This window comes from Cucurbita pepo, chromosome LG16, assembly GCF_002806865.2.
Source record: "Cucurbita pepo subsp. pepo cultivar mu-cu-16 chromosome LG16, ASM280686v2, whole genome shotgun sequence".
NCBI classification, from domain to species: Eukaryota; Viridiplantae; Streptophyta; class Magnoliopsida; order Cucurbitales; family Cucurbitaceae; genus Cucurbita; species Cucurbita pepo.
In genome coordinates this window covers 7,012,218-7,037,774 of record NC_036653.1, presented here as the reverse complement: position 1 = coordinate 7,037,774, position 25,557 = coordinate 7,012,218, and the positions used below count along the sequence as shown (strand labels likewise).

The 25,557-nt window shown below is 38.1% G+C and overlaps 7 protein-coding genes across 12 annotated transcripts in view; 4 read left to right on the top strand and 3 right to left on the bottom strand.

Moving 5' to 3' along the window:
• LOC111777557 (N-terminal acetyltransferase B complex auxiliary subunit NAA25-like) overlaps positions 1–2,084 on the top strand; it is an 11,003-nt gene extending 8,919 nt beyond the window's left edge. For both annotated transcript variants that reach the window (XM_023657211.1, XM_023657212.1), the window contains 2 exons: positions 169–423; positions 914–2,084. In XM_023657211.1, the coding sequence (XP_023512979.1) occupies positions 169–423; positions 914–1,588 (930 nt within the window). In that variant the 3' untranslated portion in view covers positions 1,589–2,084. The remainder of the gene's footprint in view (positions 1–168; positions 424–913) is intronic.
• LOC111777558 (glucan endo-1,3-beta-glucosidase 9) overlaps positions 1–15,854 on the top strand; it is an 18,476-nt gene extending 2,622 nt beyond the window's left edge. Inside the window, exons 2-3 of the mRNA XM_023657213.1 lie at positions 12,436–12,796; positions 14,408–15,854. Of these exons, the coding sequence (XP_023512981.1) occupies positions 12,447–12,796; positions 14,408–15,521 (1,464 nt within the window). The 5' untranslated portion in view covers positions 12,436–12,446 and the 3' untranslated portion in view covers positions 15,522–15,854. The remainder of the gene's footprint in view (positions 1–12,435; positions 12,797–14,407) is intronic.
• LOC111777562 (SWR1 complex subunit 6) lies at positions 2,580–5,280 on the bottom strand. Of its 3 annotated transcripts, none has more exons than XM_023657218.1 (5): positions 5,110–5,280; positions 4,717–4,840; positions 4,495–4,597; positions 3,026–3,132; positions 2,580–2,928 (listed from the first exon to the last, which is right to left on the bottom strand). In XM_023657218.1, the coding sequence occupies exons 2-5, from the start codon at positions 4,819–4,821 to the stop codon at positions 2,725–2,727; spliced, it is 519 nt and encodes a 172-aa protein (XP_023512986.1). In that variant the 5' UTR covers positions 4,822–4,840; positions 5,110–5,280; the 3' UTR covers positions 2,580–2,724. The 3 variants fall into 3 exon arrangements, with proteins under 3 accessions (XP_023512986.1, XP_023512987.1, XP_023512985.1); XM_023657219.1 differs by having other exon boundaries at positions 4,717–4,827; positions 5,110–5,279; XM_023657217.1 differs by lacking the exon at positions 5,110–5,280 and adding an exon at positions 4,926–5,092 and having other exon boundaries at positions 4,717–4,827.
• Positions 8,121–11,733, bottom strand: LOC111777560 (mitoferrin). Of its 2 annotated transcripts, none has more exons than XM_023657215.1 (2): positions 10,598–11,733; positions 8,121–8,562 (listed from the first exon to the last, which is right to left on the bottom strand). In XM_023657215.1, exons 1-2 carry the CDS (start codon positions 11,378–11,380, stop codon positions 8,353–8,355), a joined length of 993 nt encoding a protein of 330 aa, XP_023512983.1. In that variant the 5' UTR covers positions 11,381–11,733; the 3' UTR covers positions 8,121–8,352. The 2 variants fall into 2 exon arrangements, with proteins under 2 accessions (XP_023512983.1, XP_023512984.1); XM_023657216.1 differs by lacking the exon at positions 8,121–8,562 and adding an exon at positions 8,570–8,749.
• Positions 15,551–17,097, top strand: LOC111777563 (LOB domain-containing protein 12-like). 2 transcript variants are annotated; one of them, XM_023657222.1, is made up of 3 exons: positions 15,551–15,639; positions 16,485–16,703; positions 16,786–17,097. In XM_023657222.1, exons 2-3 carry the CDS (start codon positions 16,545–16,547, stop codon positions 17,038–17,040), a joined length of 414 nt encoding a protein of 137 aa, XP_023512990.1. In that variant the 5' UTR covers positions 15,551–15,639; positions 16,485–16,544; the 3' UTR covers positions 17,041–17,097. The 2 variants fall into 2 exon arrangements, with proteins under 2 accessions (XP_023512990.1, XP_023512989.1); XM_023657221.1 differs by having other exon boundaries at positions 15,568–15,639; positions 16,537–16,703.
• Positions 17,098–17,293: 196 nt separating this feature from the next.
• On the bottom strand, positions 17,294–19,421 carry LOC111777559 (UDP-glycosyltransferase 87A1-like). The gene is made up of 2 exons (XM_023657214.1): positions 18,831–19,421; positions 17,294–18,256 (listed from the first exon to the last, which is right to left on the bottom strand). Exons 1-2 carry the CDS (start codon positions 19,321–19,323, stop codon positions 17,370–17,372), a joined length of 1,380 nt encoding a protein of 459 aa, XP_023512982.1. The 5' UTR covers positions 19,324–19,421; the 3' UTR covers positions 17,294–17,369.
• Positions 19,422–20,944: 1,523 nt separating this feature from the next.
• LOC111777556 (mitogen-activated protein kinase kinase kinase 13) lies at positions 20,945–24,233 on the top strand. The gene is made up of 3 exons (XM_023657210.1): positions 20,945–21,471; positions 21,689–22,775; positions 23,306–24,233. The coding sequence occupies exons 1-3, from the start codon at positions 21,095–21,097 to the stop codon at positions 23,597–23,599; spliced, it is 1,758 nt and encodes a 585-aa protein (XP_023512978.1). The 5' UTR covers positions 20,945–21,094; the 3' UTR covers positions 23,600–24,233.
• Positions 24,234–25,557: the final 1,324 nt, after the last annotated feature.

Genomic DNA, 25,557 nt, shown 5'->3' with positions numbered 1-25,557 from the left:
CCCCCCCCCCCACCAATCCTTGTTCTAACTCACTAACTTTTAAGAATATGTGAAACTAACAAAAATGGTGCTGTTATATTTTCATTTTTTAGTTGTTTCCCGAATTTCCTTTTGAATGAATATATCCGTCACTTTTTCTCACTTCTGTAAAATGTGGTACTAACGTAGAGCCAAGATCTGGAAGCTGGTGTTAGGAGAAATATTGAGAGGAGATCTCTTCTTCCTCGCATGCTTTTCCTTTCTGTTCGGAGTGTTTCTACGTCAATCAAGGAAAACTTTGAGATTAATGGTTCTCTATCTGATCCTAAAATCTCCACGGAGCTAAAAAATTTGCTTGAGCGCTATGCAAAAATGTTAGGATCTACTTTCGAGAATGCAGTTGATCTGGTTACGGGGGTTTCTGATGGACTAAGTTCTTATAAGGTATGTTCTGTTTGTCCTAAACTTAAGAATTTAATGTTGAACTGGTTATATATGTTTTTGTTTGTCTTGTATCATGTCTTGAGCTACAAAGCCTGCTTTGTGTATACAATCAGCGTTATCAATAAAAACGGTGTCTTGTCTGCAAATATTCATATGTGACACTTGGCTTTTGATTGCTCGTCTTGTTAATGTCTGATGGTCTTTAGAATTATGTAAGTTGAGCATGTGACCTATATTATCTTTTCAATGTTGTGGGAGGAAAGTTCCAAGTAAAATTGTCTGCTCAATATCAGGTTCAAAGTCTTCACTAGGTTTAGATGCATTAACTCTTAAAATATGCATCTTGACATGGACAGATTTATGCTTTTTATCTCTTAAAATATGCATCTTCATTTTAGGTTTAGGATCTTGCTGTCAGTACGTCATAGTGACTCAGTTATCCATCTAGCAATTTTGTTATAATCATCATCTTGAGAATATTTTTTTGCAGGATTTTGGCACCAATTTGGTTGAATGGTTTAATTTTGCTGTGTTTCTAAATGCATGGAACTTGAGTTCTGGTGGATGTCGGTCTCGCACCTGGCATATTGTCGATTCTCTTCTGGAAAAGTACATTTTGGAGGGTGTTGCATCCTTGGAGTCCACAATATTCACTCCTTACGAGAATATGCGCACGCTCGTGCAGGTGGTCTCAGAGCCATTAGCTTGGCATGGCCTTATACTCCAGGCATGCGTTCGATCTTCTCTTCCATCTGGTAAAAGGAAGAAGAAAACAGGATCAGCTGAGCTATCCTCTTCTCCTCTATATGTTGCACTACGGGATTCAACACAATCTCTGTGTAGTACTCTAGAGTCTTTGCTGAAGTGGTTAATCGTCAACCAATCAGATGATGGTAAATTAGAAGCCATACTTTCGTCTATGCAAAACGATGGAAATAATGATGGACCTGGGCAAGTATTTCAGATTCTCGAAACTTCAACGTTGTCCATGGACAGTACAGAACTTGGTCATTGGATTACTGGAGCATTTAAGTGTTGGAATACTGTAAAGGTCGCAAGAAAGCTAGTTACTGGGAAGCATGTAGTGTTAAATGAGTTTATAAAAAATTGTGAATCAAAATTCAAATCAGTTCAGAAATTGAAACAACAATTATCTCAAATCTGAAGGCCTGCTACATTCATTCCCCATTGATGCCACATCGCTTTGGTTTCATTCAGCCAGCCAAAATTCATCTCCGGAAGAATATTGAGTTTTGAGTTGAGTTCTGTTTTTCATTCGAGTCATTATACACCCAAGATTTTGCTCGGCAACAATGATGAGGCGGTGGTTGATCTCGAGAGGGGACTCTACAGTTCGATAGATTAGGCGGTGGTTGATCTCGAGAGGGGACTCTACAGTTCGATAGGCTGAAACCAAATAAACAACTTTTTCTTGCTTTATACTTGAGGGGAAGTTTTAGATTGATAGTTTTTAGTACGATTTTGAGTTTCAAGCTCAAGTTCTGTAAGATCCAATTTGTCGTGGGTTTTGGCTTCAGCCCGTAGGAGTATGGTCACACACTGTTGGAAGAATCTACCTTACGAATTTTGTATGAATTTTGTATGAAGGAAAATTGCAAATGACAGAGCCAAGGTTAATTGAGATCCGAATTTGTATTCTAGTCTATAATAGTGTAATATGTCTCTGGAACAAACATGTCCATACAATCCAATATAATGATGACGACTATCATATTTGGCATCATACATGAGGATTGTTGTACTTCCGAACGTCCAACTACCACCAACTAGCCCAACTATGCAACCCCAGGGGTGTGCACGTCCGCCTGTGCAAGTCCGCCTAGTGGGTCCACAGTTGCATGTGTAGGTCTACTACACATCTAATTTTGTCCAAACGGAAGGCCACCTAAGAAACTATGGTTTTAAATGATAGGTCCCTAATCATGATTATTGAACCTTTGAACATCCGACTATAGCCAACTAGACAGACCATGCAAGCCCAAGGGGTGTGCTAGCCCATATAGTGGATCCATACTTACACGTGCACACATCTAATTTGTCCGAACGGGAGACCATCTAAAAAACTATAATTTTAAATGATAGATCCAATTATAATTGTAGGTCTCTAATCATGTGTTTGAAGAGGTAAACGAGAATGAATATAGCAATCTGTAGCCGTCTGAAAGGCGGCTTAAAAACTTTTTTTTAAGTACTTTGAAAGTGATTCCAGACAAACTAATAAAAATAATCCATGAAAAAAAAAGCATTAAAACTCGGGTGGCTTTAATCCGCCCACCTATATCAGGCAACAAATTTCAAGCAACGAGTATCATTATGTATATTCTGGCAACGACATGAACAAAATCGTACTCCACACCTTATGCACGTGTAGCTAGCAGCAAAACCACAAACCGTGCAGAAATGCCGGCGGGAGGTAGAGCTTGGAGGTCCGACGGCTGCCTTTAAGTACGATGGAACATGTGGAGGCAAAGACTCCAAACTTGCCTGTTTTTTTTTGTGCACATATTGTAGCTCAACATTAAAACAAACTTTTTACTGTAATCTGATAACGACCAAGAAGTAGAAGATGTTTCATCCTAACCTCGTGCAGAAGCTCCATAAAAGTTTTGGGAGCCTTCTTAGCTTCAAGTGCTTTTGCCTGCCTAGTTTTGCGCTTGGTGCCTTTTGATTGCCGCTTCTGTATGTATGCTGTGCTTGGGAGGCCAAAAAGGGGAAAATATTAGTGACACTATACTCCAAACAACACTCGAGGGTATAGAAAAATATAATTTCAATTCACTAGATCAATGCAAGTATATTATAGACGCAAGAAAACAGAATTTAAGTGGACAGGTTCAATTATTCCTTGGAAGTTTATTTTATTTAAGTGATTTTTCTATAGGGAACTAAACCCATTGAAACACAAAAGAGCACAAAATGGAGGTCCAGAAGGAAATGATGTATTAACCCACTTTGAAGCCTATGGAGCCAACAACAACAACAAAGAAAAAAAAAGAAAAAAAAAAGAAGAAGAAGAAAGAAGAAAGAAGAAAGAAAGAAAGAAAGGGACAAGAGTTCCAAATAAATGGAAATGAGTTCATCAGGATGATACCAAGAAAATGATGAAATCTCAAATCTCTTAAAATCGCGACACTTCCCACTGGAAATCCTATGGCTTTATTCCTTCCCAAAGTCGACGACAATTAGCCCACACCAGCTTGGCTCTTCACCAAAATAAGCAACTATGCAACAGCTGCCTTAGTGATATTGTCCTAGAATTTTGAGAAAGACACCAACTCAAACACACTCCCGTTCCACATTTATAAGCTTCTCACCGCTTAGAAAAACATGATCTTGGTCTTTTCAGCACCACTCGTACACAAAAGCCACCAGTTCAGACTAATAAGAAAACCGGTTATCAGCAGAACTTGTCCAAAACTTAAGAGAATCATATCACCAGTCTTTTAAATTACTTCTCCACCTATCCTCTTGCTAATTAGATCGGCAAGAATTTGTAGGAAGGAAGTAAGTTGACCCAACCACCAAATTCTAGTTCGGAGAACTGCATTATTCAATGCAGATTCCAACCCTCTCCATTATCGTCCCAATAGTCAGGAATTGTAAGATCCCTAGAAAAATCTACATGAATGAGCCTAGAATATCTCAACCTCGGTGACTGATTAGTAATTCAAGTACCATTGCAAGTACTAGGACAATTAACTGAGTACTAAAATTCCAAAGGAAAAGCAATATCTGAATTTCGTTAATGGCCATCTACCAATACATAACAGAAATATAGCCATTCTAAAGATGGAGAAAATGAAAAATTCTCGAGCATACACTACAGTCTAAAGCCTAAGCAATATCTGGAATTATAAATAACAAGAATCGAACTACCAAAAGCAATGCCACTCGGGAGTGAAGAAAGCGGTCACTGACCTTGCTGACTTACTTTCACATTGAATTAAATGATGGAATCATGGAAATAAGCAGTACAGAAAGGAATGGGAAAATATTAGATGCCTAACATTAGATAGATGTAAACATATGAATGAATAACATCATATTAACCTTGTTCGTCATCATCGAGAGAGGCATCCTCGTCGTCAATGTTTTCGATCAATTCCAGTCCAGCGTTGTCATTTTCCAACGCCTCGAGACGAGCAAGGGCAGCCTGGAGGAGAAGAACATCCAATACTAAAACTTAGATTGTAGCTATAGAGTCCAGGCTTCTACTAATCAATTATACCACAAATAACTCACAACGATGAAGCAAAATCTAGTTCGACAAACCTGGGAACGATTGTCGCTGCTCGCTAGGGCAGCAACCATCTTAGGAGCAACCTTCCGAGTGCGACTCGACATGCGTCGGAATGAATTTGTAGCATCATCATCCATTTCTACCTACAAACGCACACTGAGATCCTTGTATGAGAAAACGAAGCGATTGAAATTTAGAGAGCGCGATGAAACAGGTGAAGAATTCACATCAGAACTAATACAGTACAAAATCGCATTAGACGAGTTGTAGTAAGAAAAAACTCTAGGTTTCGCATGATCCTTAATTCCAGCCCTACGAAATTGGTCAAAAGCACTGTTTCGAATGACGGTATCAACTCGATCGTAATGTACACTGTGACAACGAATCAGAAATGAGCGAAAGAGAGAGAGAGTTCCAAACCCTACCACCCGGAGAAGAAGAGGAAAGGCGTAATGCGAGTCGATTGACTTTCGGTGGATGTTCACCGTTCTCAACACCGGCGACAGTCGTTACTTATGCAGGAATTTTACGCCGACGACATTCCGAGAACCAAATCCACCGTGGAGTTAACAGGCGAACACTAACACTGATTACCGCTCTTATTATATTTTTGACTATTTATACTAAAAATATATTGGTGACTTTAATTTTCTGTTTCGAATAAAAATCATAGAAAAAATAATAATAATAAATTTTTATTAGGCAAATTACTAATATACGTTAAAAATATATTTATAAATTTTACTTTAAAAAATCATGAAATTATTATTATTATTATTTCAATTATTTTTAATTAAAAATGGTAAGTATATTAAAATTATATATAAATTTACCTTGAAACTACTATTATTGATTTTTTTATTTAATTAAATAATAAAAAATTAAAACCATTTAAACATTTTTATTATAAAAATTAAATAAAAACATAAACAATTAACTAGTGAAAACAAGGTCCGGGAAAAGGAGGAAGTCGGGGCTCCGCAGGCCCAGGCCCATTAACTGGGAAGCGTCTAATGGGCCAGAACGACCCATTAATAGGGAGGGCCCATCAAAATATGAAGGGTACAATGGGTAAATCGATTCCATATTAAATTAATAATTATAATAATATGAAATTACAAATTTAATCTTTTAAAATTTTAATTTTTAAAAGTGTTTATTACGTCATAAACTTTTAATTTTATATTCAATAAATTAGAATGATTCAATTTTTTAAGCACATAATTCGTTAAATAAATTATTTAATTTATTTATTTTTATTGGATATGTTTAAAAAATTGAAGAACTAAGTTTTAATTTAATTTATAAAATAAAATAAAAAAATTGTATTATTAAATGTTATCAAACAAAAAATTGCTTTTATTACTTTCTTTATATGTTTAATATTGTAATTGTTAATGTTATCCAATTGACTGAACTTTTCAAAACATATTTCATTGAATTAATAATTGACAAAATTATAATAAAATAAATTAAAATAATGTATTAAATACTTCATTTCTATTTAAATTATTAAAAATATATTAATATAACTAATTCTCCATTAATTAATTATTCATTAAAATTAATTCAATGTAAATCTTTGTCTATTTTTAATAAAACAGTTAATTATTTAATTCAAATTACTCGTGAAATTTAAAATCAATTAATTTATATTCATGATGTATAATATTTTTTAAAAATAATTCGACAGATATAATTTATTATTCATAATTAATTTTCATTTAGTCGATATTTCAACATTATCTAACATTTCTATTTATCCTTCTCCATTCCACTCCTCTCCATCCGACCGTACACGTGTCCTCTAATGGCATGAATTAAATCTTTTTGTAAAAAAAATTTCACCGTATATTTTTTACAGCCATGGAAAAGAAAGATAAAAAAAAAAAATACCTGTAAAAAAACCGAGCTGGAAAAAGCAAGAAGAAGCCATGAAACTCAGGATAGATAGCGCCGGCAAGCGGCGGCGGAAATGAACATTCCGGTGGTGTTTTATTCGACGGCGCTATCCCTCCTGAGCTTGACGGATTCTCCCGTGCTACTGCCGGGTGCCGGAGCACCATGTCGGCCGGCGAGGGGAAACCCGGAAAGCCATGGAAGAAAAGGAGCAAAGAGAGGCATTTTTATAAGAAGAAAAACAAATAATTTTAGGCAGTTAGTTAAATCAATTGAATTAATAATAATTAAAAAAGAAATAAATATTAAATACGCTTGCCGACTACGATCTTGAGGAATGTGGGCCGTTGGAGTTGGGGAGATTGGATGGTGGCCGTCGGATGGAAGGAAAATATATAAATTAATATATTTATTAAGGGAATAAACTTTATGGCGGGTCAAAGGACTTTTTGGGCACCAAATTTCAATTGAATGCTCTTCACTAACCCAACATTAATGCGTTAATGGAGAGTTGCGCTTTTTGGAATCTGATTAATTAGTCAAAATTATCATCATTACTTAATAATCTTTACATTAATTATACTTACTACCAATAATATTAAATATTACATACCCCTTAGAGAAACATTTTGCACGAGATCTTAGTTCGAGAGAGTAAAAAAACATGTCTTGTAAATGTGTAAAAAACAATCATACGTAACATGCCAAAATTGACAATATCTGTTAGCGGTGAACTTGTAACAAAATGAACAGTGTGCCAACAAAAAAACGCTGACCCCCAAAGAGGTGGATTATAAGATCCCACATCTGTTAGAGTGGAAACCTCTCTAATAATTGCATTTTTAAACCGTGAGACTAATAACGATACGTAACGAACCAAAATTGATAATATCTATTAGCAATAAACTTGTAATGTTACAAATGGTATTTAGATCCAAACACCGAGCACTGTGCCAACAAAAAACGCAGGCCTCCAAAGAAGTGGATTATGAGATCCCACATTGATTAAAGAGTGAAAACCTCTCTAATATTCACATTTTTAAACCATGAGACTAACAACGATACGTAACGAACCAAAATTGATAATATCTATTAGAAGTGAACATGTAATGTTACTAATGGTATTAGATCCAAACACTGAGCATTGTGCCAACAAAAAACACTGACCCTCAAGGGGGATCACATCGATTGAAGAGTGGAAACCTCTCTAATAATTGCATTTTTAAATCATGAGGCTAACGACGATACGTAACGAACCAAAACTAATAATATCTTTTAGCAGTGAACTTGTAATATTACAAATGGTATTAGATCCAGAAACCGAGCATTGTGCCAACAAAGAACACTAACCTCAAGGGGGTGGATTATGAGATCCCACATCAGTTGAAGAGGGGAAACCTCTCTACTAATTGCATTTTTAAACCGTGAGGCTAACGATGCTACGTAACGAACCAAAACTGATAATATCTATTAGCAAGAATCTAATATAGCATTGGGCGACTCTAAATAAAACAAATCTAGCAGAACCATCAAAACAAAGAAAGAAACAGATGAAAAAAATTATATACGACATTATTAGAACCATCAGCAACGTGTAGAATACAAATTATAAGTTAAATTTGATACGTACTCCTTCGACTATAAGTGGTAGCATTCGCCCTTTGAGACAAATCCCCTCCTGCAAAATTCTACACAGCTCCAACAAAAAAGGGAAAGGGATAAGAGTAAAAGAAGAAAGAATATCACCCGCTCCTCTCTGCTTCCTATTTTCATGTCATTTCGTCACTGCTGCCATTGAGCTCTTGGAACACAGATTTTATCGCTTCGTATGTCGACCAGCAAATAGCAGCAGCCGGAGCGTGAAAGAGCATCCTCGGAACCCATCCCCTCATAAGCCCTCGATATCCGTCCTTCTTGAGTATTGTCCTAACGACGTCTTCTATCGACCCGCTTTTGAATCTATCGCAGCCACATACACCCTGGGGATCCACAAATGTGAATTTAAGGTTAGGCTATGAATCCAGCGGTAGTAGCAGGTAATTTAGCATGTAAAATTGAGCCTGCTTCTGCTCCATAAGCATCGTACAATCCTTAACACATTCCATTTTTATGCATACTTCAGTTGATCATGCATCCTTTACATGTTCATGAAGCATTCATATCATGCTGCCATATCAATATAACAAGAACTTAAATTATACAGTTCATACATTTCTTATCACTAAAACTAGAAAAATCTATATCGTCTGTTCTCCTTTCAATTCACATGTAACCTGTAGCAGAGTTCACTATATTTGTAGTACTTTTCGATTTTTTCATGACGAACAAAGTAGACAGGTACATCCTATAATATTCCAAGGAAAAGAAGAAATCCTTTTGGGGGTGCGAACGAAGCATGAATAGTTATCGAAACATCTTAGATATAGGGATTAGAGAAGACCAGACTATCAAAAGACTCCACTTGTTCCATAAGAAAGGTGAACTGAAAGATTCCTAAGAGAGAGATAGCCAACCAGGCAGGGTCCATCAAAAGATAAACTAACACATACAAAATTGACGAACTCTTGGATGTTTAACACCAGAAGAAGGTGGTAGGTATGGACTAAACAAATTGAGATAATGATTGTTGTTTAATTCACAGAACACATAGTACACAGTCAATTTCTGTTCACAAAACCTTCACAGATTTATATAGACGATGATCTTGGGTTCGGAAATGGATTCTGCTATCCATCCCTGACTCTTCCTTGTTCAGAATAATTTGATATTCAGATAATTATTATATAATAAATAGGAGAACTCTGGAAAAAGAGTTTAAAGAAAAAGGGTAATGGCATATTTTTCCTCCCCCATTCTCTGTCAACAATTATCGACCCTCAGTTACTCTCTGGACCTTCAACGCTATTCTTTCGAACCATGTTAGCTGATATAATTTTAACTTTTAGTTATGAACTTTTTCTGGCATTTTTCCGTCCCTTTCGGGGTCTCAGGTTGTAACAGTCCAAGCCCACTGCTAGCAAATATTGTCCTCTTTGGACTTTCACTTTCGGGCTTCTCCTCAATGTTTTTAAAACGCGTCTCCTAGGGAGAGATTCCACACCCTTATAAGGAATGCTTCGTTGCAATTACATTATGTTTTTTCTTCTCTTGCCTTTGCCCCCTAAGAACATAACTATTCTTAGCTTTAGAATGTTGTTAGGTAGAGCTTCCGGAATAAGAGCAAAAGTATTCTAATTACAAGCACTTCTCTTTTCAAAATTCGCACCTGCCCCTTGTGCAGACATTGGAGACACCAAAGTTTTTCCTTAAATAAGTTCACTTGCAGATTTGAACCAGCAATCTTGGGTAGGTGTTAAGAGATTGCGAGCCTCAGCCAATGAGGCCTCCACTTACAAGTGCTTTGGAAATTTAAATTTTCAAGTAGAAAGTTCTTTTGGCATGACAAAAGCACCCCAAAAAATGACCTTAATCTACCTCTAAAAATACATTCTATTACCACTAACAAATATTGTCAAGACTTCTCCTCAAGATTTTTAAAACGCGTATGATAGGAAGAAGTTTCCACACCCTTGTAAATAATGCTTCGTTCTCCTCTCCAATCGATGTGGATCTCACAATCCACCCCTTCGAGGCCCAACGTCCACGCTGGCACTAGTTCCCTTCTCTAATCGATGTGGGAACCCAATCCACCCCCCTTAAGGACCCAGCAGCCTTGCTGGCACACCGCCTCATGTCTACCCCCTTCGGGACTTAAGCTCCTTGCTGGCACATCGCCCCGTGTCTAACCTTGATGCCACTTGTAATAGCTTAAGCTCACCGCTAGTAGATATTGTCTCTTTAGGCTTTCCCTATAAACACTACTAGGGGAGGTTCTCACACCCTTATAAATTATGCTTCGTTTCCCTCCCCCAACCATGGGGATCTACCCTTATGGTTAAAATCTTCCGGCAAATAGGAAAAGGGGAATCTAGACAAAATTTGCAGAGTCTACGACCAAACTATTAAATGGGGTACCTGACATTGTAGTTGAGTCTTAACCACATCAAGCGGCGTTGTAACAAATGCAGCTGAGGCTCCAGCAGCAGCTCCTGCCGTCGCATGAACGATCCACTGTTCATTATTTACAATCTCTGGCGAAACCTCCAGCAAACCTCTCTTTGCAGCTTCATAAGTAGCAAAATGCACAGCAGTAAATGGAGCATTCATTAACACTGTAGTTCTATATGATGCGTAAAATGCTTTAAACCCCTCGTCTCTGAGGACCCTTGTGACACAATCCAAAACCCCCTTGTAGGGACTATTACTCAGCTGCAGCCTCTGTTTAACCATATCCATCGGTGTAAAAACAGCGTCACTCGCCACCGTTGCACAGACGCCAGAAGCAGCGTGGGCAACAGAATTATTAGGATCCCCACCAGAGAAAAACTTCTTACAATCCTCGTAGACTGTAAAATACACAGCATGTGCAGGTCCAGCTCCAAGACCCATAGCACCAATACCACGATAAAAACCAGCAGGTCCCTCTGTCTTCAAAATTGACCGAAGCGCTTGTCGAACTCCAACAGATTTAATTGGACAAGAACCAAGGGCTTGCATATGGGTCTTGACTGTATCAACCGGAAACATAGCCATATGCTCAACAGACCCAGCGATTGAACCAGCAATCATGAACTGCCAGAACCGAAGACCATCATGAGCTGAGACCAGAATCTCGGGATGGAAATCTGGAGGCGACGGTACCGGGCGAAAATCCGGACTCTTCAACTTAGCCGAGGCTTCGGTCGCCTCGGTGGCCATTGAATACGAACCCCAAGTTGAAAATTTGCAGAAAATTCTTAAAACAACCGAGTTGCTAACATGGAAATCGACTTAGCTACAACAAACATAAGGTAATTCAAACTTTCCAGCGAGAGAACAATCAGTTCGGAGTATAGTCATAAACCAATCCAATTTCCAACAAAATGGGAGATCGATTGAACCCTATCTTCATCCAAACGGCCAATTGGGCAAACGAAACGGCGAAACTGAATTTCTGGGACTGCTAAATTGGTCGAGCGAAGGTGAAGACGAAGAAGAAGACGAAATCAGTAGATAATTTTGGCGGTAGCATTGGCGGGTCATTAGGATTCTAGAAATTAGGGCTTTGTATATTTTGACAGAAACGAATTGATAATTTTACCGTTTCATTCCTAACTTTTGACGTCGCGCGCTTTCTTCAATTGGGCCCGTAGGCCCATTATCCTGCCATCGAGGCCCACTATCTTAAAATTGGGCCTTTAGGTTCACCCATCAAGGCCCATTTACACAATGAGCCTAAACGGTAATTGACATGATATATAAAAATATATACCGCTTAAAATTTTCTCAATTAAATACGAAAAAAATACTATTAAAATAATATTTAATTGGAGAATTAATGAAATTTATATATAATTTTTTAATGTAAATAATTTTTACGAGTTCACTTGGGTCATTTTCATAAATACGAAGAGTTTTGGGTCGAGCAAGCGGTTTAAAGTTTTATTTTATACCTATATTATACATATTTTAAATTTAATTAATAAAGTATATTTTAACATTTGTTCTATCTGTAAGTATAGAAATTTTATAAAAATAATTTAATGTATAGAAAGTTAATTTGAAAATGTAACAAAAATTAGGGGTCAGGAATTTAATTCTCAAAATATTTGGGTTGAGTTTGCAATTTTTTTAAAGTTGATGGTTTGATTTATTAATTAATAATAAAAAAAATCCTAAAATTCTCCAAAAAAAAAAAAAAAAAAAAAAAATCTGTTCACTTTTAAAAACCCATCAAAAACCCTTTTCCCTCTCCGACATTCTACATTTGTCTGTCTCTTCAGTAATGCCTCCGAATCTTTGCCTCATTTTCTTCTTCTTCTTCATTAATCTCTCCGCCCTAAGCTTTTCTCCGGCCTCAGCCGTCGGATTCAACTGGGGCACGGCGGCGTCCCACCCTCTTCCCCCGGTCAAGGTTGTGGACCTCTTGAACTCCAACAACATCACCAAAATCAAGCTTCTCGATCCCAATCCCCTCGTTCTTCAGGCCTTATCTGGCTCCAATGTTCAAGTCACCGTCGGCATTCCCAATCTCATGCTCAAAATCTTAAACTCTTCCAGAAAAGCTGCCGAAAGTTGGGTTCATGATAATGTCACTAGGTATCTCTCCGGCGGCGCAGGCGGTGTTCGAATCGAGTACGGTTTTTAACTCTATCTCTTGCTCTTGATCATCTGGTTCATTCTGATTTAGGTTTCTTCGAAAGTTTGAGCATGTAGATTTGTTTCATTCTGATGAATTCATTCCGTATTGAGCATTAGCTCGAATGGTTACTAACAACGCTTCGATTGAAGACTGAATTTATTACGAACAGTGTTCGTGTCTGTTTGTTTAATTTTCTCCTACAATTTATATGTCCTATTTCAAAGGTTGCACAATCAATGACGGTAGATATCGGCAATAGACTAATAGCTTAGGAAATTAATGGCTACCAAACCGAAGTACATAATTTTGGCCCATGTTCATGATGGGAAGAACAAGTCTTCTATATCTCCAATTCAATTCAGCGAGAGATCTTGAACTAAGAAATAAATTCTTAACCCTAAATTTAGAAAGAGTGTCTCGAGCAATTTCAATAATGTTGTTGATGTTCCCTGTGTAATTAATGCTAATATCCATAACTTCACATGCTGGGGGGTGGGTGGGAGTTTTCTTCTGGTTATACTCTGTTTTGTGGTGCGTGCATCGCTAAATTAGACAATGTATTCCACGCCATTTTTCTAGTGAGATGCCAGGAAATGGACTGTCCAGCCCCCAAAAATTGCTTGTTGCTTGTTCTAGTGAAATGCCAGGAAATGGACATAGCACGCCATTTTTCTAGTGAGATGGAGTTTGAGGGTACATTTTTGGGGGCTTGTTGCTTGTTCGGAGAGAGGAAATACCGACTGTTTCCCATTTTTTTACTCTCTTAGAAGGTTTTTAGGACACAGTTTGTGAGGTCTCACAATAGTTGGAGACGGAAATGAAGCATTCCTTATAAGGGTGTAGAAACCTCTCTCTAGAAGATGTGTTTTAAGGAGAAGCCCAAGAAGGAAAGCCCAAAGAGAAAAATATCTACTAGCGGTGAGGTCCCACATCGGTTGGAGAGAAAAACGAAACATTCCTTACAAGGGTGTAGAAACCTCTCCCTAGTAAATGCATTTTAAAACGGTGAGGTTGACAGTGATACGCAACGGGCCAAAGTGGACAATATCTACTCGCAGTGAGCTTGAGTAGTTACAAATGATATCATAACCAAGTAAAGTATTGGGCGGTGTGCCAACGAGGACGCTAGCCCCCAAGGGGGGTGGATTGTGAGATCTCACATCAGTTGGAGATGAAAACGAAGCATTACTTATAAGGGCGTGCAAATCTCTCCCTAAAAGACGCATTTTAAAACCTTGAGGGGAAGAGGAAGAGGGAAATCCCAAAGAGGACAATACAATTCTTGAGTTAGTTCTTGAGTTCTTGTTGTTGTCATGACTTCAAATGTTACCCTCTCACTTTTGAGGTTAGAGCAACCAATTGCTTGCTTTTTTTAGATTGATTGAGCTAACATCTTATTGACCTTCTAACAATCGGTCAGTTCTACTCAGCTAAGTGATAACTAAGAAATTTTTGGATAAATTTAGGTCTTAGATTGGTGATCAATATCATATCAGCAAATGATTTCTGTCTCTCTCTAAAGCTACGAAGCTCCAAACTTTTTAATATCCTTTCGATTGGAATGTGTACAATTTTCTCTCTTGTGCTTGCTATGATGTTTGCAGATACATAGCAGTTGGAGATGAACCATTTCTTCAAACTTATGGGGATCAGTATTATCCGTATGTCATGGGAGCAGTCGCCAACATCCAGGGAGCTATAGCCAAAGTAAACTTGGAGAGTAGGATAAAAGTTGTAGTCCCGTGCAGTTACGACGCGTTTATGTCTGAATCTGGCCTTCCTTCGAAGGGACACTTTCGACCTGAATTGAACAAAACAATGATCCAGCTCCTAACATTTCTTACCACGCACAGATCGCCTTTCTTTGCAACCATTTCTCCATACTTAGGTCTGCGTCAAAACAAGAATATTTCTCTCGACTTTACCCTCTTCAAGGAAACAGCACGCCCCCATAACGATAGCCGTAGAACTTACAAAAACACCTTTGAATTAAGCTATGATACCTTAGTTGCAGCTTTATCGAAGATCGGGTTTTCGATGGTTGATATAGTTGTGGCACAGATTGGGTGGCCTACTGATGGAGCAGGGAATGCTAACTCATCAACAGCTGAAACGTTTATGAAAGGCTTGATGGATTTCATCCACAGCAAATCAGGAACCCCCCTACGACCTCGTCGTCCACCACTCGAGACTTATATCTTAAGCCTATTAGACGAAGATCAGAGAAATATATCCAGTGGGCCATTTGAGAGACACTGGGGAGTGTTCACTTTTGATGGTCAAGCTAAGTACCACCTAAACTTCGGTCAGGGCACAAAAAGCCTTGTGAACGCCCAAAATGTTGAGTACCTCTCCCCCAAATGGTGTGTTCTCAACAACAACAAAGATTTATCTAATGCAAGTGCCAGTGCTTTAGAGGCATGTTCGGTCGCTGACTGCACTGCGCTCGTTCCGGGCGCATCTTGCTCTGATATTGTTTGGCCTGGTAATATTTCTTATGCATTCAATAGCTACTATCAGCAGAATGATCAAAGAGCAGACAGTTGTGACTTCGGAGGGTTGGCCCTGATCACAACGGTCGATCCATCGAACAGTAACTGCAGATTTCCTGTTCAAATTCGAACTTCGAATTCTCATTCACTTGATGCTTCCTCTCTTCTGAAGACAATATCATTATCAGCACTCTTTTGGCTATCTCAACTGGTTTACCTCCAATAGACCAATGTGACTTTCCTGTACGCTGTATCACAGGTTCGAGATCTAAGAAACGAGTCGTTTTCCAGGATCAACCGTTATCTTCAAATGAGGAGACGGCTCTCTACCTCCAGATTTCATGGTATGCTTCCTTTCTCCATTTTGGTTCCGATTCGAGTCGGGAAAAGTAAGTATATTTTCCATGTATATCTAGAACATGATGCTAACTTTGTCTAATGCTTTTTGAGGTTAGAGAATCTCGCATGAACTGAAGAACCCTCTGGCTATAATTGTCTAACAAGAACACATATTCCCATTTACCTTATCACATGGCCCCAATTTTCTCTTCTCTCACTATATAATTGACAAGATTTTGTTCAGATCATTAGCCATTGGATCTAGGAATTCAACTATCAGTTAGTTCAAACAACTCAATTTCTAGGTTTCTGCTAGAAACTGCTTCTCTATTCCAGCTATTATCGCTCTAAACAAAAAATCAAATAATTATCAAACGTATGAACTGGCCATGTGGTTTTGTAAGTCTTTCGAAGCTACACGGTCTTGATTGTCGAGTTTTTTCTTCTCCCTAGAATGTATTGTTTGAGATTTGAAACATGTTCTAATACGTAAGCATGTTAATATTTTATTAATAAACCCGTTTGTATGTTCGTTTTAGAAGTTTAGAGCTTCAAAAAGACGATTTCAATGTCTTTTATGTGGCTCAACTCAAATCAAAAAAAATGTGATTGATTAAGTTAATATTTTTTACGCTCTAAGCGTGTTCTTTCATTCCTATTTTCCTAGGTGTTCATTAGTCAAGCTCATGCTTTCAATGAGTTTCTTATTTTCTTGCTTTATTTGCTTCGTTTTTATTCGATCTTATATATGAGATTACTTGATAATGTTCTTACCTAAATAAGAACAGCGAAACCAAATTACATTCTTCTTCTTTCTATTTCATGAAAACCTATTGATTTAATCCACAAGAAATCAAGCTGAGTTAGTGAAATTTGATGCATAAAAGAAGATTATTGTGTAGTAGTATTAATGGAAGCCAGTTCATCGCCATGCGCCTCCTGCAAATTGCTACGGCGGCGCTGCACAAAGGACTGCATTTTTGCCCCATATTTCCCTCCCAATGACCCTCTCAAGTTCGCCATTGTTCATAAGATCTTCGGCGCCAGCAACGTCAGCAAAATGTTGCAGGTCTGACTCAAACTTCTAACATTTTAGTTTTTAACCGTATGATTGCTTATTCATTTGTAAATGGTGTGTTAATCTTATTTAGAATGTCTCAGTTGATCAAAGAGCGGATACTGTGAGTAGTATAGTATATGAAGCAAATGCTAGAATGCGAGATCCCGTATATGGATGTGTAGGAATAATCTCATTTCTGCAAAATGAAGTGTCCCAATTGAAAATGCAACTAGCAGAAGTACAGGCGGAGATCTTAAGTTTTCAAATGCAGCAGCCCGTAGCTCCAATGACATTCCCGACGACCCAAATGGATCAGAGTTACATGTTTGAACATTCAAGTAATTAAGTTTGATCACTCGTGAGTACTCAAAGCTCAAGTGAGTAATGATCGTTCTTTTTACCTTGTGATCGGCTAAATAGGAGCGAAAATGGAGATTATATTCTCCCTACGCGTCCCACCCTACTCCACTTTATATATATATATATATATATGATTGATTAAAAATTAGAATATTTTTTAAATATATATATATATATGTGGAAAGAAAATTGGAAAAAAAATAAATTCAACAATAAAAATTTGAAAAACATGTGAAAGGCTCGTCGTATGCACTTTTTTATTTTTATTTTTATTTTTATTATTTATAATTGCCAAAAATAAATAATCAGATTAAATCATGAAGAGGTGGAAATCTGGTTGAGAAATGCATCAATATTGGCATCGGAAGAACCATCTTCCGCCGCCGCTCGCCGGCAAATCTCTCGGAATTTCATCACATTTTTCCTCATCGCCCTTCCTTCAACGCTCTCTGAGTTCATAAATCTCTTAACAAACTCAGCAATCTCCACTTTCGTCACCAAATTCCTACCCCCAACTGCTTCAAATCGGACCCCAATTTTCCAGTCCTCCACAATCTTCTTACTGTTCGGAACTTGGTCGCAGAATATCGGCCATGTCAGCATCGGAACGCCGGCGAAAACCCCTTCCAGAGTCGAGTTCCATCCGCCGTGAGTCCAAAACCCCCCGACGGCGCTGTGGCACAGAACCCTCAATTGCTCGCACCATTCAACCACCATCCCAGCTTCCTCATCCACGCCTTTCAACCGACCGTCGTCCCGACGCGCCACCCATAAAAACCGGACGCCGCTGGCTTTCACGCCAGCGACGATCTCGTCCATTTGGGCACTCGAAACTGAAAGAAAGCTCCCCTGCGAAACGTACAGAACAGAGCCTTCTGATTGGGAGTCTAGCCACCGGAGATAGTTGTTTGTGCCGCCGCCGCCGCCGCCGTTTGGGGCCGAGCTTCCAAGCTCGAAATATGGTGTACAGGGCCCGACCGTGTAAACTGGGAAGGGAAATTTCTGTTTCAAAACATCGATTACAGAGGATTCGAGCTCGTAAACAGAGGTGGAGATGAGAAATTGGGCTTTGTCAATAGAACGCGCCGCTTCTAATGTTAAATCGATGACTTTCCGGCCATCGCCGGAGAAGAAAGTGGGAAGATCGGCAAGACGCGTCTCGGAAACTCCGGGAATGTAGTCGACAATCTCTCCACCACGCTCTAAGTAACAAAAAAACAACACATTTTTTGTCAAAAAAAAAAAAAAATAATAATAATAATAATAAAATAATAAAATAAATAATAATAATAATAATAAAATAAATGTGCCCATAGTTTATGTTCAAAACTGGACATGGAGAATTGGACACCGATAATTGAGAGCTAAAGGTGCAGTAGATTAAAGGTATTTTGTTCGAGGGCTTTAGAGAAAAGAGTCGAGCCACGATTAAGGGAAGACTATTTGAGGGCTATATAAGCCTTAGTAGAGATTCTATACTATACTTTATTTGACCAGAGAATTGTTGGGAAGCTGAGATTTTATGCTTAAAGTGTAGAATATCATGTTATGATGGAGAGTCGTGATTTCTATTGGACAAAAGAGTCGAGCCACGATTAAGGGAAGACTATTTGAGGGGTATATAGACCTTAGTGTAGACTCTATAGTATACTTTGTTCGACGAGATAATTGTTGGGAAGCTAAGATTTTATGCTTAAAGTGGAGAATATCATGGTATGGTGGAGAGTCGTGATTTCTAACGATAACAAATTCAATGACGGGAAAATTTTGGAGTACCTGAGAGGTCAGCTGGGAAATGGCCATTTTCCTTCAAAAGGTCGAAATGGTAATATATGGAGAGAACTGTAGCCGACATGGGCCAGAATGAAGCCACCGGAATATTGAGGCGGTTACCCAACCGGGTCGCCCACGTAAGGAAGGAATCGGCGACGATAACCACCGGCGGCGGGTGGAGGTGGGTGAGTAGATTCTGAACGGGAGCCTCCATTACGGTGTTGACTGATCGGAAGAAACCGGGGAAGTCGTCGGCGCGGCCGAGCTCAGAGGGGATAACGTTCGGGAAAGTAAGGAATTGGATGTTTTGGGGTTTGGGAACGGCGGCGAGGAAGGTGCGCCACTCGTCGGTGACGATGAAGGAGATGAGAACGCCGGGATTTTTGAGAGAGAGGAGCTTGCAGAGGTTCATGAGGGCGTTGATATGGCCTCTGCCAGGGTAGGGTACGGCGGCGAGGTGGGTGAGCCGCCGTGTTGAAGAAGTGGTCGGAGCCATTTTCAGGGAATCAAAATGGAAGTGTAGACTGTGGAGGAAGAAAAAGGGTCGGTCGGATAAGGATAACGGTAACGGTGCCTAAATATTACATTTACCCAACAACCGTAAAAATAGTTCTGTAAATACCGCGGTGAATATTGATGGGTAAAAATATTAGATAAAATTGTATGAATTTCATAAATTCGAACACGTGTTGAGCTGGGTCGAGACATTTTAACTTCTTTTAATTTAGGCCTGAAGTGGGCCCATCCGGCCCAAAAAAGGCCCAACTCCACGACGGGGACTGCCGTTGATGCTGACATATGATTAGAAAAATCAAGTTCGGCTGGGGCCCAATTTGCAACCGACCGCATTGGAATATGCCCCCCCTTCTCTCCCCATGATCGCCCTCCACCGACGGCCATGATTTCGCCATTGGAATAACATTAAGCGAAAACTGTGGACCATGTTTCAGACACGACATCCCCACATGGTTTTTCTTGGTCCTTTCAGTTTTTATTTTTAATATTTAATTAAATTCTAAATTTTGTTTTTTTTTTTAAATTTTATTTTATCAGTTTATTTTTTAAATTTTTTAAATTTATCAAATAGATAGAAAATTACAAATTAAAAAATAAAAGTTTTAATAAAAATAAAGTTACTTTTAATCTAAACTTTTATTACTTTAAACACTAAACCTTTTAATTTTAACCCTAATCAATTTTACTGGACTTTTAAATTTTTACCCTACTCACTTTATATTTATGATTAATTATAGGCTTTTATTATTATTATTATTATTTTATATATATATATATATATTATTCGTGATTGGGTCTATAGGTGGTAATTATTTTGGTAATTTCACATGCTTTTGGTTGTCTTTACCCTTTCCATTACTTGATAGCTAAAATTCTAGTACTTATATACCACATTTAAAAATTATAGGAAAATGACGGGTTTGGGAGGGGCGACAACATAGTTCATCGGAAGCAAAGGATAGTTTAGTTCGTTAAAGATGCAGCAATGACGATATCAAACTCGTCGAGAGATGGGGATGGAAAGGTGTGAGATTCCACATCAATTGGAGACGGGGAACGAAACATTCTTTATAAAAGTGTGGAAACTCCTCTTTAATAGATGTTTTTAAACTTGAAATTGAAAGATAAAGCCTAAAGAGAACAATATCGGATAACACGAGCTTAATTTTTTTTTCTTAAGGTTAAGGGACGGGGCGTGACCTAACCGAAAGAAATCTATTGAAATAATTTTATATATTTTTTAAAATAAATAATTATAGGGTTGTTATTGCAATATAATTAAAAAGCATGACCATACGTCTCACATGGTATTGGCTACTTGACTTAAAATATGGGCTCCAATAAGAGAAGGCCACGTGGAGAAAATTAACCAATTCGACACAGGCAAACAATCAATTTCCTAAGGTCCCACGTGGCTTCCATAGACATCATCACGTTCACAATGATACACATCACCATCAGTCCATCATGATGATCCCCCGCCGTCACATCAGATCGGAGGTGCACCATCAACCTCCATGGACTTCATGTACACTGGATTATCGCTCTCACATATTTAATGCTCGACCGCCCATAACAATACCACTCTCGAGACTGTACAACAATCTAATGCAATCTTCTCTTCCCTTTTACCCATTTTTCACGCTCTGAACTTCAAATAAAAAAACTCTCCGATTCACAAATCTGCCGGAGTTTTTCATCGTGTTCTTCTCCATGTAGTTGTAGTGAACGGACTCTGGTACGGCGGAGCCATGGCGACGGCATTGGAGTGCTGGTCGAGTAGGGCTAGTACTGATGAGGATTTGGTGGAGCAGGTGCTGATGAGGACACAGGATAGATCGGAAGGCTCCAAGACGGAGAGTTCGTTGGCCGTCGGAGAGAAGGAGTCGTCGGCGATGCAGAAACGGTTGCAGAGATTTAGTCGGAACGTGTCGGAGGCGGTAGCGTCGCTTAAAAACTCCTTGAATCTGGACTCTGTTCGCGATCCCTCGCCTACGAAAACCGACGGGTCTAAGAAGGCTGTCTGGGGGAGTGTTGTGCGGAATCTTACTCAGCTTTATCCTGGCAGTCAGTTGCCGGAAAAGCTCGTCTCCAATATTCGCAAGCATTACGATTCATTGCCTCTTAGGTATGGACTCTGATTAGTAATGTGTTGTTGTAGGTTTAAATTCGTGTTAACTGCAGAGATGGATTGAAAAAGAACGATATATATTATCGCGAACTGATTGGAGCTAGTCTAATAACTGAGCGTCTTAATGGACGATAGATCAGATATCTGTTCGTAAACATTTTCTAATCCTCTTAATTCTGTATTTTATTATCTGTTGTTTTTCTATTATGAACAGTTATGCTCAGGCGGGGTTTGAGATGAAAGATGTCTTTCTCCACATCAAATTGATAGAGCAGGCATCTGTTTATGATCACCCTGCCATCTTATTTCAAGAAGTGACGAATCATGACGTTCAAAAACCTACAATAAAGCTCACGTTTGCTTGCAACTCTTCAGTTTCATGGTCAGCGATGTCTGGAGCGTTGGAGAGCGCTGGCATTCGCTGTGAGAAAATACAGATTTTTGAGAAGAAGAAATTTAGTCTTGGAGTCATCCTTTTTGTAAATCTAGATGCTCAGGAGAAACTCTTCAAATCCAAGGTTGAAAATGCTCTTAAATTGGCTATTAAGAAGCCAAAAACTAATACAGTGAAGCTCCCATTTGGATTTTGTGGATGCCAAGAAGGTAACACTGGGGGGAAAGATCTGAGAGAAATCGAGGAGGATGCTGTTGATCAAAATTGCAGAAGTGGTTTTGAGAACACGAATTTGAACGAAAATTTACAGATTGAAATGCCATTATCGACTTCATCCTTTACTGTAACTGTCGATGAATGGCAAACAGTCCAATCTGGTGGACATGAATTGGGTAAATGGCTGCTAAGCTCTGAGAATCTTGAATTCACCGATCAGATTGGACCCAACTCGTTCAAGGGAGTCTACAAGGGCAGAAGAGTTGCTATAGAGAAGATTAAAGGGTGTGAAAAGGGAGTTTCTTACAAGTTTGAGCTCCGAAAGGACTTGTTGGAGCTGATGACATGTGGGCACAAGAACATTCTGATGTTCTATGGTGTTTGTATTGATGAAAATCATGGCCTGTGTGTGGTAACCAAACTAATGGAGGGCGGATCAGTCCATGAATTGATGCTGAAAAACAAAAGGCTTCATATGAAAGAAATAACCAGGATTGCTGTTGATGTTGTAGAAGGGATCAAATTCATAAATGACCACGGTGTTGCTTATCGTGATCTTAACACACAGAGAATTTTGTTAGATAAGAACGGCAATGCTTGTTTGGGAGACATGGGCATACTCACTGCATGCCGAAACTTAGGCGAGGCAATGGAATACGAGACCGATGGGTATCGATGGCTAGCTCCCGAGGTCCGTTCACTATAACTCTGATTGCACCTGGTATTATCTAAAGCTAGTTTCAACTATAGTATGCATTGAAAAGAACCAAACACATGTCTCTTTGTTTTTAGCTGAATAGCTCAATATCTACTCGTTTTTTTTTTAATGAATTTATTTCTCTTTGGATTCATTACCCTAAACCGCATGGGATGAGTCCCTTTCCAATTAAAGAGACTTTATGTCACTTTCTCCATGTTGGTCCAGTGTGTATAGCATACCGTCATTTTCGAAAATGCTTTACCCATCAGTATATATATTTGTCTAGGACCTCTCATTTTCTTTAGACCATTAAGATTAGATTTCACTGCACCATCTGTTTGGCCGAAACTTTGAATTGTTGCCACTTTGTGGAGCCCGCCATCTTAAAGCACCGCTCCTTTCTTCCAAGAAATTTGAAATTCCTTTAGATGTCATCTCCAATTGTCATTACTATCATTTAGAGTAATGACAGAGACAGGTTTTATTGAATTCTATTTGTTGCTCTATCTGGCTTGGCACAGATTATTGCTGGTGACCCGGAGAGTGTCAACGAGACATGGATGAGCAATGTATACAGCTTTGGAATGGTAATATGGGAGATGGTGACTGGCGAGGCAGCATATGGCGCATACTCGCCAGTGCAGGCGGCAGTTGGTATAGCTGCTTGTGGTCTAAGACCTGATGTTCCAAAGGACTGCCCGTCCACCCTGAAAGCTCTGATGATCAGGTGCTGGAACAATTGCCCATCGAAGCGCCCACAATTCTCCGAAATTTTATCAATGCTGCTGGACTCCAACAATAACAATCATAAATGAAGTAAGTATCTTCCTCTTAATCTAAATTAATTCAAAATGTCTACTCAAGTTATTGTAAAGGGTTCCTTATGCTCTGCCTTCAACGTAGATGTGAGAAGTTTGTGTTGTTAGGATATTAATCCCTCTACTTNAAAAAAAAAAAAAAAAAAAAAAAAAAAACCCAATATCACCATAGGAAGACCAACCCTCTTACTCAGTTACCACCACCCTGAAAGCAAGAAGATGACAAAGAAAGATCTTGAGAGGAAGTTCATATCTGTATTGTATGAGATGGAGAATGGATTCTTAAGAGATCATTTAATGTATGACTGAAGCAGATTCTGTGTAGCATGGGGTAGAGATAGGGAAAGAAATGATATTTACAGAGATTCCAATTGTTAAATCACTGCCAGAATAGGTTAATGTAAATTTAATCTTATATGATATGGTTTTATGTGGAAAATCTGTAGCAACGAAGAAAGGGTAAGTCTGATTTCTCCTAGTTCTTACCTTTATGCTTTAAAACCATATGAGAGAGCACACAAGTTACTTTTGTTGCTTGCTTCTTCTATTTCTAACATGTTAATATGAATATTTGTATGCCAACTTTATTGAATTTATGAGGAAGAAAAAGAACAGGGCAGGTTATGACTTACGATCGATTCATGGTTCGTTCATTTTGTGTTTGACGGGTGGCATATCAACATGATCTCCATGAGTCAAATTACCAACAAGGACTTAGGGCATAAGTGTTGATGTGACCCGTGTTTCAAGTCACTCCAAACACATGTTGCCATGATCTATGCAATGCCCTTGATGATATTATGACCCGTGTGTCAAAGTCATGCCAAAATATATTGACATGATCTCGATGACACCTTTGCTGATAAATCAAATTTAATAGGTATGAAAATCACATTTAAAACCGTCTTTTACATTGATTTTTATTGGACAAAAATGATTTTAATAAATTTTAAATGAGCTGGAAGCATGTTAGTTGGATTTATTATGGTTGATTGTCTACCTAAGAAATGCTTGATGTTACTCATATTAAAATTACTCTTTGGTTGGTTGAATGTCTTTTATTATCTTGGTTGACTTTAATCGGTTTGGTTCATTTTTTGGAAACCATTTTGTTAGGCCGTTAATACATACATACATACAGACATAATTTAAAATTAAAAATAAAAAACAAAATGGCATTGAATTAGTGCCTGCATTTATGATTTATGTGTCGTGCTATTTTCTATTTTAAAATATAATTTAAAAGTTTTTTTAATTTTTTTTTTTTTAATGTTTTCTTATTATGTTCTTGTTTATTTATTCCATTTACATTAAATTAGAAACTGTGTGCAGCCATTTATAGGCACGTCGTTTTGGTAAGCATTAAATAGCACACGTGAAAACAAAGATTCATTTTCTGTTTTCTGTTTTATTTATTCTAAAAACAATATAAAAAATAAAAATTAATATCATAAGTTTCGTTCATTTATAGATTTCTAATCTCGTTTATTTTAACATATATATATATATATATTTTATATTTTAAGTTAAATATCCTTTTAGATTGACTTACAAATAAATCTATTTTTTCTCTTAATTATCTCACTATAACGAGAGCCCACGTTTTATGTGAAACAAAATATTTTGATTCTTGTCCCTTTATAGAGGTCGGACACGTTATAAACACCAATATTAGCTAGAATCTCCAACAATTAATCGCAAGCTCTTACCTTAGAAAATTCTCTAAATTTAACTAACTATATAATTGTCAATGTAATTGTGGTTGAACGTATCTTGACTTTCGTATGTCATAAGCTAGAATCTATATTCTTAAAAAATAAAATGTCCAATAGCAACTTGTAATAGAATAATATTTTGACATCCAATTAATTAAGTATAATAATTAAAAAATGAAGTAAAAATAAATAAATAAATAAAGGAAAATAAAGGACAGATGTAGCGAGAGTAGCGTGTTC

Coding starts and splice junctions, on each gene's coding strand:
- LOC111777562 (XM_023657217.1), bottom strand. CDS start 4,979: ATGCGAAACCTAGAGTTTTTTCTTACTACAACTCGTCTAATGCGATTT. Junction 4,828..4,925: donor GTCTAATGCGATTTTGTACT/GTATTAGTTCTG, acceptor GTGCGTTTGTAG/GTAGAAATGGATGATGATGC. Junction 2,929..3,025: donor TTATGGAGCTTCTGCACGAG/GTTAGGATGAAA, acceptor AAAAAAAAACAG/GCAAGTTTGGAGTCTTTGCC.
- LOC111777560 (XM_023657215.1), bottom strand. CDS start 11,380: ATGGCCACCGAGGCGACCGAAGCCTCGGCTAAGTTGAAGAGTCCGGAT. Junction 8,563..10,597: donor AGACTCAACTACAATGTCAG/GTACCCCATTTA, acceptor GTGGATCCCCAG/GGTGTATGTGGCTGCGATAG.
- LOC111777563 (XM_023657221.1), top strand. CDS start 15,606: ATGAGGAGACGGCTCTCTACCTCCAGATTTCATG. Junction 15,640..16,536: donor CTCTACCTCCAGATTTCATG/GTATGCTTCCTT, acceptor ATTATTGTGTAG/TAGTATTAATGGAAGCCAGT. Junction 16,704..16,785: donor ACGTCAGCAAAATGTTGCAG/GTCTGACTCAAA, acceptor AATCTTATTTAG/AATGTCTCAGTTGATCAAAG.
- LOC111777559 (XM_023657214.1), bottom strand. CDS start 19,323: ATGGCTCCGACCACTTCTTCAACACGGCGGCTCACCCACCTCGCCGCC. Junction 18,257..18,830: donor TTTCCCAGCTGACCTCTCAG/GTACTCCAAAAT, acceptor TTTGTTACTTAG/AGCGTGGTGGAGAGATTGTC.
- LOC111777556 (XM_023657210.1), top strand. CDS start 21,095: ATGGCGACGGCATTGGAGTGCTGGTCGAGTAGGGCTAGTACTGATGAG. Junction 21,472..21,688: donor TACGATTCATTGCCTCTTAG/GTATGGACTCTG, acceptor TATTATGAACAG/TTATGCTCAGGCGGGGTTTG. Junction 22,776..23,305: donor ATCGATGGCTAGCTCCCGAG/GTCCGTTCACTA, acceptor GGCTTGGCACAG/ATTATTGCTGGTGACCCGGA.